This window comes from Homarus americanus, unplaced genomic scaffold (assembly GCF_018991925.1).
Source record: "Homarus americanus isolate GMGI-L3 unplaced genomic scaffold, GMGI_Hamer_2.0 scaffold39155, whole genome shotgun sequence".
Taxonomy (NCBI): Eukaryota; Metazoa; Arthropoda; class Malacostraca; order Decapoda; family Nephropidae; genus Homarus; species Homarus americanus.
In genome coordinates, this window is record NW_024737042.1 from 2,061,773 (window position 1) to 2,073,043 (window position 11,271).

The following is an 11,271-nucleotide window of genomic DNA, read 5'->3' on the forward strand; positions in this document are numbered from 1 at the left end:
TCACACGAGTGATGCGCCACGAAAAAACTTTCGGGTTTTCAGATAAAGGATTGTCAACCTGTATTCGCTTTTCTCGGACTGGGGTCTGCCCCAATTAGTCTGATTTATCGAGGTTCTACTGTATACAGTGCACAAAAAATTATGGGTTGATGGGTAAACTTTCTTAAAATTTGCTTGATGACAACTGGGACATCAGGTAATCACTATTAACCCACACAGTGAAAAATTTATAGAAAACGATAATGATGATGTCACCTACAACAATTCCAAAATTGGTAGAACATGTTAAGTTAATGAAGGTAAAAGAAAACCAAGTATGCTAAGTATCTTTATCAAAAGGGTCCACTGACTTTATCAACAATTTATTAAAATTGTTCAACATATTGAATACTGTACTGTGTATCAAGATGAAAATTTTCCTATCTTTACAAAGTTTATACTGTTTGCTGAAGAAGAGTAAAATTTGCAATAAATGCTTCAAAATGCTGGAGGGCCGTAGAGACTGCTAAAACACAGAAATGATAAGTACAATAACAGACCTTGCTCTGCAATACAAACCAAAATAATATTTTAGGGAGTTATTCCATTTATCTTTTTCATTTTATAATCAAAACATTATGAAGCTCTGAAAAAATATAAAGAAAATATTATGTATTGATATCAAATGCAAACTTCACTTAGGATACATTACATAATTGCTCATTTATACAGTATATCCATATTATATGAAACAAGTTTGTGTTGACTTCCACGAAAGAATGAAGTGTAGGAGTCATAGCCAAGGACCACTTTTATTAAAAAACTCCAGCAGAAGGCACATTATAAAACAAGATCATTCACATCATGGAGAACCAATCTATAACTAAACTACATCAAGAACAAATTTTAGTATTCCTTAATCAGCCATGTCATTCATCCCCAAAGCAATTACTATACTGTACTAATAACTCCAAAGCATTCGTTGCAGTATTAACAAAATACTAGCAATATTTTCATATATATTTTGTATTCTTTCATTATACAATAAAAACTTCTACTTTTTACTACCCCAGCCTCCCCAGAGACCCTTAACTAAGCCGGTAAGGCCGCCGCCAACTCCAGCTCCCGACGCTTGCTTCTTCGTCTCTGTTTTATCGTCGAGTGAAGGGAAATCGACGTGGTTTAGCGCGAGGTCGAAGAACAGTGGCTTGCACGGCACAGAAGTCATTGGAGATGGCACTTGAGCTACATTTGGGCTGTTCGAGGTTAAACTTGAGTCTTCAATGTATTCATCCAGGCGGTCGACAAGCAACTGGCAATAATGAAATTCAATTTGTATTACATGGTTACATCAAATTATTTTAAATATCATTGCATTAAACACAACCACAACTACACAGAAATAAATAATTATATATAAATATTAATTATGTAATACAATACTGATACAGTATATGCATGGAAAATAAAGTCACTCAAAAAGCATCTTTACAAAATTGTACCGAGAAAATATGATTCAACAGATGAAGGATTTTGACAACCCAACCGAGACAACAGGATTCTGTGTTCATTATGAAATTCATCCCCTATTGTAAATAAACAAAACAATTTCCTTAACTTGATAAACCTGTTTAGTTTCCTTCATAATAAGTGGCCCAAAAAGTGACTTACTCTCACTCAGCTGTTACTTCAAACACTGGACTATAACTCTGGAAACTATACTGCACTGTACACTACTTTCTTGTGATATTTTATTTTGCAATTCATTTGTTAGCCCCTGTTGTGGAATAAAACTTCATGACCTGTTCCTTCTGGGACTTAAAGTCAGTCTCTGGTGGCAGTGATAATGTTAAATGTTAACAACAGAAGTTGGTCCCAGCTGACCTGCAGGTGATCTGGTAACATTGTATGAGGAAAGTTGACAGATGTGCTTTAAATGACTAGTTATATAAGATTTATCATTGGAGATTATCTAATAGTAAATTTCATGTATATACAGTAACTTTTTTGAAGAAATTCTCATTACACATGAAAAATACTCAATCGCATCAGCAGCACAACCAATCATATATGTCTGGTTCTCTGGTTATGAATCACCCTCCACCGTCATATACTTCTCAATTACATTATTTTCCAAAATCGTATACCTGTACATTGACACTAACTTATATACATGAAATATATTCTTAGACAATCTCCAATAATAAATATTAAATAACTACACTCTTTCCAAGCTAACCTGGGCCGTAAGCCACGCCCCTCTTCTATACTAATAGCAAATTATTTCAAGGCATTGGCACTTCGAAGAGGATGTTTGAAATTGTTAAATATTTAATATAAAAGGTTGAGATAAAACACTCAGGAGAACCAATCAGCTATCTGTAGCTATAGATGAGGGGTGTGGCTTACGGGCCAGGTTAGCGTGGAAATACTATAGTCATTTAAAGCATATCTGCCAACTCTTCCTCACACATTGTTACCAGAGCACCTGCCTCATATCATGCAGGTCAGCCGAGATAGACTTCTGCTGTTAACTGTACTACAGTAGAACGTCGATTTAAAGCGAATCGATTTAAAATTATTGATTTAAAGCGACACCGTATCAATTTAAGCGAATCTTTCCAATTTTATGCGAGTCATGTGGAAATACACACTATTTTAAGTTTCCCGCCAGATGCCTCTCTGGGCATGCTACAAGGCTGCCTGCCACCCTCCCACACCCTCACGCATCCTCAGTTCTCGCGCTGACACTCTAGTGAATGGACATCCTGTGTGACACTATCTCCTCCTACCACATGCATCAACCATCTCCATTATGTCCAAGAGGTCAGCCACTATATCATTAACGACCACCAAAGACCAAGAAATCAAAGCAAGCAATTACACTGGAGCAGAAAAACAAGGTGCTGGAAGCACTGCAGCGTGGAAATGGTGCTTTCCGCGTGTCAGATGCGTCCACAGCAATACCACTAGACAATGATGTGGATGATGAGCTGGTCGAGTTAGGCTCTGCATCTTCAGAGGATGAATTGCCTAACTAAAGTTGAGGGAAAATCAATTTTTGATAGCACAAAGTAATTAAAAAAAATCAGTTGAGAGGAAAGTGATAGTGCCGATCAGTGGTGAAGAGGATAAAAGTAAAAATAGGAGTGAGGCAGATGTGAGGCAGGCGATGTGCGGCGCCAGCACAACCACCCTCTCACATCAGCTGATCACTAGTAAACAGGCCATTTCGAGTCCCATAATTTTAGCTGTGTTGATTTATGAGTGCTTGTTTTAGCATAATACTACAAAAAACAATGTTTTGTTTATTCTAGGAGATGGGCTGTGATGCATCTGGGTACTCTCTCAGTCGGGGCAGGGGGAGGGCTAGTGATGAAAGGCAGCAGACAATACAGTACAGTACCGTCCAGCTCTCAACTCGACTGCAGGGAGTGCTTGCTGCATATACAGCTCCTCCCCGACTTACGACGGTTTCAGGGACCCAAATCCAGGTTGCAAGTCGAAATGGTCGTAAGACAAAACTGCTTAATACATAGAAAATCTAAAATGGGTGTCTCTTTTTCTTCTCAGCACCACAAAACTCTCACTTTTAAGCTTGCCAGCCATTTTAAAGTGAATTACAAACGAAAATTTTGTCTGTGTAATGACGCTGGGACTCGAAAATACGTAATTTGACAAAATTTTGGTACGACTGAGGCAGATAGTAAGTGCAGGTGGTCGTAAGTCGAGTAGATTGTAAGTCGGGGAGAAGCTGTATATCATTACGCCATATATTTTTCCCATATTTATTAGTTAATTAAAGTCTTTTTAGTATTTTGTTTCTCTCAAGTACCAAACTAAATTATTCCATTGAAACAACACTTCGATTTAGTGTGAATTCAATTTAAAGCGACCATTCTTGGAACGTATCTCGTGTTATATTGACATTCTACTGTATTCATCAACAAGCTTGCAGTAGAAATCTAATTAAACATTCTGAGAATGCCCTAACACACCACCAGTCCCTGGTTTACAAACTTAATGTATTGATGAAAAGGTGTTTGTAAACAAGATCATTAAATCCTACAGAAATAATGGCATAATTAATTAATTGGTCCCCAGATGCAAGTGAAAACTGCATTTCTTAAACAAAAACATTAATAAATACTGTACAGCTATCAAAACATAAATTAATAATAATATTACAGTGTAATAATAATAATAAAGTACAGCATAATAAATTAAAAAACTTCACCAAATGAATGATCAGTGTTAAACCACAACACAGGACACGTACAGTATGATGCCACTCAAACAAAACAGATGCATTATGGGGGTGAGACATGTAAACACATGGTGCTACTCAAACAACACAGATGCATTATAGGGAGAACACATGTGTAAAACAAGTGTGAGGAAGACTACTAAGTGTTTGCTTTCCAACATTCAAGTGCCTGAATCCCTGTATTTCACTGATCGGTGGCAGTAACTTCAAAAGAGCAGTGTTTGTATAAGCAAAACAGACTTTCAACAGATCAAAATGGTTATGAAGTACAGTACATATAACATTCATATGAGCAAATGTTTATATGCCAGATGTTTGGACACTGAGGAATGCCTGTACTGTACTGCACTGTACAACCAATATGTAAAACTTGAAGACAATAACAGTTTAACAGTTGAGATGATCCCACTGTTCAGGCATCTCCCACTTTACAAAAGGTTCCATTCTTGGAAAACCTTTCATAAATCAGATCACATTTTCCCATACACGGTAAAAGCTGAGATACATTCCTACAAAAATAAATAAATAAAGAAGTCTTAAAATGCCATAAAACAAGATTTTTATGATAATATTTGGAATAAACATAAACCAATACTAAACATAATACATGCAGTACAGTACAGTACAAATTCCATGCCTGTACTGTACAGTACGTACAAGACATCTGATGAGATAAAAGTGAAGAGTAAACACTAGGCCAACATCAACAATATATATATTTATATATTTGGAGAAACATTAAAGACTGAACATGATGAACACTTGCAGAAAGAAACTATTGCCTTCTGCTGTTTTTAATTAAGTATTAATACACTGAATTCTTTCAATGGGTTGTTTAATGCAGAGCCGTAGCTAGAGAGAGTTCGGTCAACTCGGTGACATGCAGGCGCTATGTTGTTACTCAGCTGAAGAAGTAGTTTGTGCTATATGTAGAAGAAGAAGAAGAAGAAGAAGAAGAAGAAGAAGAAGAAGAAGAAGAAGAAGAAGAAGAGGAGGAGGAGGAGGAGGAGGTTTATTCAGTAAAAAATTTTCATAATGTTTACAATGGAATAAGCATTTATAAAGTATGTAGGAGACAACCCAAGAAGACCTCCCACCCGCTGAGTGACAACATGACGCCTGGTTGGTCAAACTCACTCTATCTATGGCTCTGGATTAATGTAGTCAGCAAAAAAAATCCAAATTAATACCAATAACTAATGATATAAAACAATTATTGCAATATCTATTATGATACAAAAAAAGCTGCAGGATAACATGACAAGTAATGATCTTGTCCACTTTAACTGAAGAGGCTTATACCATCATCATCAGGTCAAAGAACATGTTTCCTGTTCTCTGAAGAATATAATGTAAAATACTTGACACACACACCCCTACTGTACTGTACTTACTTTCTTGCCCTTTGTAGACAGCTTAGATACATTTGGAGTTGAGGATTCAGATGCAAGAATAGCCTGTGCATGGGCAGTAAACTTTTTGCTATCTACCAATACAGACAAATTCTCCAGTCCTTTTACCATAGACATCTGAGGGTAGAACAAGATTTTTTTTTAACTCTTATATAAGAAATATACTCAACATAAGCAAGGACTATGAATGTGATCAATCCACAAGTGGATCTGATGGCTGGCTGGGGTTAGAGAAACACGGGAAAGAGCTGTTTCCTTATTTTTCTTATCATTTCAGGCTACACAGAACCGAAACATTAGAGAAATCAAGAAACTTCGCTCTTTCTTGTGTTTCACCCCTCTCCCACACATCAAATACATAACTACTTAAGACAAACCTATATGAGAGTAATTGAACATTTACAACATCCAAATGGAGATGAAAAGATAGTTTAGTTATGAAGCATGATTATAGGTTCAGTATTATAACTCAACCGTATATAGGTTCAGTATTATAACTAACAGTATATAAGTTCAGTATTATAACCAACAGTATTTAGGTTCAGTAACATAATTTAAGTGGAAGTAAAGATATTGTCACTGTTACCTTCATCTGGCTCTTGTCTGCAGCTTTGATGTGTGCTAAAGTTCTCTCATATAAGACAAGAGCCTCGGCCCACTTCTCCATCTTAACGAAACTCTCAGCCACAAAATAACATCTGCAAAATGGAATAAAGTCTTTAATTAACCTGCACGTTTTAAGAAAGTCAACATACTGTAGATACTGTACAGCTAGTGTGACTGAGTGACAAGGAAGGCTGGGTGAGTAATGTGTTACTTTCACACTATGTACAGAGCCCTTCACTAGTGCATTTACAGGGGCTCATTAGGTTTTGTGCAGCATGGCAGCCCTGTGTTTGTTTACATTCAACAGAAGGAAAATTGCAATAGTAAACATACTATACTATGTGTATGATATATATGGACACAAAGTAGTACCTTCAGCTGTGTATTATTATATTACTCTTATATTACTCCATTAATTATGTATAGTAAAGTATTACAGAACATGTATTAATTCTAAGTAATATTCCATTTCTGGTGCACCATGTTATGTATATAAATTATCATATTTATACTTTATGTATTCAGCTTGTGAATGCTGGCATCTGTACATCCCAGCGCGCAGTAATACATAGAGAGAGTGAAGACAGAGTCCTTGTGGTGGACGCGAGCTCCTGGGTCCTTCTGTATATATATATATCTCCCGTACGAGAATAGAACCTACTTTTAAGACAAAAAGTGTTTGTGTATACCCTCAGTAGTATAGAACATTTTGTGGGTATCCAAGACACACGTCAGACTATGGAATCAAATTAAAAAAATATTAAAACAAATATCTCAATGATAATGATTTGTGGAATGTTTATATGACATGCCCCTGTAAATACACTAGTCACGAGGAATATACACTCAACAAAAACTTGTCCATCACTATAAACACTATGTAATCTGAAAAATGAACAAAGACTCTGAAACCATTCCTAGTTGACAAGCCCCATTGTGCTCCTTCTCACATCCATCATGCCTAGGTGTTGGAGAAGTTTTTGTGAAGTGTACATCCACAAAAAATAAAATTAAAATAAAAAAATAAAAAAAATAAATAAAAAATCCTGTCAGTCCTCTCTCCCATACATGAACCTTTGAGTCTTGATACATAACACAGCATACCCTCTATGGGCCCAACAATGTGTGGTGTCTCAGAATCACAGGTTCATGAGTCTGAGGCTGGTTCATGGATGGGACGGAGGATTAATGGGACGGTTTTTAGTGGGTGTACAGCACCAGAGTGGGAAGGACTTTAAAGGGAAGAAAAAATAAATACAATTTGAAATATTTGACACTTTTTCCTTTTTTTTTTTACTTTAACTAGAATGAAAAAGATAAATATTTTATTTATGCATATACAGTGAAACCTCTATATACAGTAATGGAATTCTCTCTCCACATAATCCATTACATGGGGTGTTATCGCCACGCATAATTGTGCGCGCCAACCACATGTTAAGTGAAGAAACTGTTTACAACTCACAATAGCTTACTAAGCGAGATGGAGCTGGTAGCAGCTGTGTGACTGCCTGAGGGACAGTCTATCTTGATTTTCGACAGCCACCATTTTTCCTGCAGGACATTATATTTGTTCTCATTGGTCTAACCCTAGACCCCAAAACGTGAGTGTGATTGTGAACTGTTGAATCCTCTGAGAACTCTAAATAACTTTAATAAGTGTAATTATGTACTGTATGTTGATCTTATTATTCAAACTGTGTCCTGATGTACCAGCAGTTGTTATATGTGAATTGTATTCAACAGGTTTTGACCGAATTATACCTATCGCGTCAACGACAAGGGTCTTATTGTCCTGCACAAACCAAAATCGCTCCTATGAGCAATTACATGGGGGTTTCACATCTCACACTCTCTCGATATAATAGACTTCCCTCACCACAGAGTTCGTTAAATAGAGGCGTCACTGTAATTTTAAATAATATAAATATTAAGAGGCAGCTGCTATTCACAATCACTATATTTAAGGAAATATTACAATACAGTACGGTATATGTTCCCAAAGAGATCGGTAAAACGATCAGCAATCACTCACCTGTGGGCTTTATATGCCAGCACTTGTCCCTCAATGCTCTGCTTCAGCTGGAGGTCATCTTCCAACCCTGAGAGATGGGTGATCTCTTTCAAATTCTGGATAATAATCTCCTGTAAGCGCACCAGGTCTTGCAACTTGGGAGCCTTCTTACCATCTTCAACCTTTGAAAGAATAAATGTTCTCTATGGATTATCAAATTATATTTTTTTCCACTTGTTCTGTTATTCGAAATATGAAAATTCACTTAAATTTTTTGGGGAGGGGAACTTAACCTATTCGTATATCAAGGGATACCTGTACTACTCAAAATTCCTAAAGCACATTACATACTTATTTTAGTTCTATAATTAGTGTAACAGGGTCCAAATAAAAATATAAATTCACAACAAAAACTACATGTTTGCAGGTTAGTTAACTCCCATAGCTATAAACATTTACACCGTTAAATCAATAATTGTATCATTACTCAACATCGGAGAACATTATTACTGACTATAATTAAAAAGCTTATGCTAAGAAAATTTTGAGTACATTATTATACATGCAGTCCCAAAATCACCTTTCCAATATTCTTTTTTTAAAGCAGAAACCATTTTACCATAGACTCCCATTATGAAAACCGAGATGCAGTACATTCTGAAGGGAACTTCCTCAAAATGTCTTAAAATGCTACAAGACATGACATTAATAAAAAATTTTGGTGTTCTATAATGATTATAAGCCAAAATTACACATACATAGTAAGTCAAATGCATACAACAGAGTGCTGTTTTTCACCAAGTTTTAAGCTCTACAATTTCTTACAAGTAATTCTAAGCTTAAAACTTCGTGAGAAACTGCACCACTGGTTGCGAGGTCCAGTCAACATAATATGGTTTTTAGTCTTGTGACACACCTACCTGTAAGTCTACTGCACTGTACAATGTCAGATACTTGGATTTTCTGATGAGACTTTTAACAGTTAAACTTAATTTGTTTAACATTTTACTCTTTCCACTGACATCAGATTAAACATGAAGCAAAAGACTGATACATTATTCAGTCCATAATTGCTTCGGATTCATGAGTCAAAATCTCGGGGTTCGTGGTTCAGGAGGAGAGGTGAAAGGACTTGACTGTACTATATAGTACAATCCCCTTCACTAGTACATTTACAGGGGCTCATCAGCGCTGTGTTTGTTTACAATGTACAGAAGGAAACTCGCAATAGTAAACATACTGTACATGGAATCAAAGTAAATCAATATTAAAACAAATATCTCAATATAATGATTCATGGAATGTTTATATTACGAGCCCCTGTAAACGTACGAGTGAAAGGAACTGTACTTTCAACCTGTTAAAACAGTCTTGTATTACTACAATGATCATACACATGGACATTAATACAATGTCATACTCCAAAGCGACTCAGTTTGTGGCTAGTTCTAAGTTGGAGTACAGTACTGTACAGTACAGTACGGGCAGTCCCGAGCTATGAATACCAGACTTGCGAACACCTGTATTTACAAACGAGATCCCAATATAATCATCGCAAATGTTTATAATTAAAAACCCATTTTCCATATTTTTATTATTCTATATTGTTTAACATCACTTGATTTACAGTATTTTTTGTGTATGGGATATTAATGTTGTTTTGTATGGGCAGGGTTGTGCTTTACCCTAACCTAAACTATGGAATTAACACTCTTCTCACTTATGAATAGATTGAGTAACAAACAGAGACCAGAAACATAACTTGTCCGTAACTCGGGGACTGCCTGTACAGTAATTCCTTTCAATTTCAGAATATTTAACTGAAAACCCTTTAGAGAAGATAAATGTTAGTTGCAGTGTAACCTCTATTTAACAGACTACAGTACAGGAAAAGTCCATTATAACGAGGGTCTATTAGCTGTGAAACCTCCTTCTAACGAACTATATAGAGATGAAAGTCCATTATACCATAGGTCCGCTAGATGTGACACCCCCCATCAACTAATGGATTATATGAAGGGAAAAATCTGTTATATGGAGGTTTTACTGTACAGTAGCCTCATGACTAGACCAGATACAAGGAAACATATTATACTCTACCTGCATTTCCCCGGACACAATTTTCTGGTATGTGTCAACGAGAGCGACATTCCGTAGAACAGTGAGGTTCAGTCGGTGATACGACAAGTAGGTGTGGAGGAAGTGCAGAGGGGATACAGGGCCCTCACTTGCTTGTTGTCTGGGCTTAAATGTCTGAAGAGAAACAACATTCATAAATTCATTCAAGTTTTATAACTATCTGGTGATACAGTATAATTATGATCTTTGGTTTGGTTAGTTTTTTTTTTTTTTTTGCCGACGGTACTAGACTAAGAAGCGCCGCCCCCCTGAAACTTCAACTGTAAATATTCTCTATTTCAGACATTTTTCCTCCACTATTATCCAGAAAGTAAATTTTTCATGCAGTTTTATTTTAACACATTAAATTCAGCATTAAAATGAGCCAGAACTTGTTTCCCTTAAGTTATATGTGAATATATATATGTGATATATCAATATTACTCGAACATTATAAATGAGCCAATGAGTTGCAAGGGGATTGGGGCTTGTACCATCAACTAAAAAACAAAACAAAAAAACTAGTCACTATTATCTTTTCATAAATACAGTAAAGCCTCCGATAAAAACGGTTCAATCAACAACTTTTCATATTTAAAACCCTAGTTAATTTAGGACTCAATTCAATTTACATCCTTATTTCATTCATATTTGCAACCAAAATATAATAAAAATAAAATAAAATTACATTTTCATATAAATAATAACTAAATCCCAAAATGTATAATAAAAAAAAATTACTGTAAAAAAATTAAGAGCGCCTTGCGCAAAGAAACTGCCTTGCTAATGAGTGGTAAACAACAGTCGGAGCTTGGCGGGCCTTTTGTTTTCACGCATCTGGAACAGGATAAAAACTTTCTCAGGTTTCTTACAGC

General features: G+C 35.9%; 1 protein-coding gene across 1 annotated transcript in view; it reads right to left on the reverse strand.

Moving 5' to 3' along the window:
* Window positions 1–317: 317 nt before the first annotated feature.
* LOC121872766 (signal recognition particle subunit SRP68-like) overlaps window positions 318–11,271 on the reverse strand; it is a 24,971-nt gene continuing 14,017 nt past the window's right edge. Inside the window, 5 exon segments of the mRNA XM_042375821.1 lie at window positions 318–1,291; window positions 5,641–5,775; window positions 6,245–6,356; window positions 8,300–8,460; window positions 10,379–10,567. Coding sequence (XP_042231755.1) covers window positions 1,034–1,291; window positions 5,641–5,775; window positions 6,245–6,356; window positions 8,300–8,460; window positions 10,379–10,567 — 855 coding nt within the window. The 3' untranslated portion in view covers window positions 318–1,033.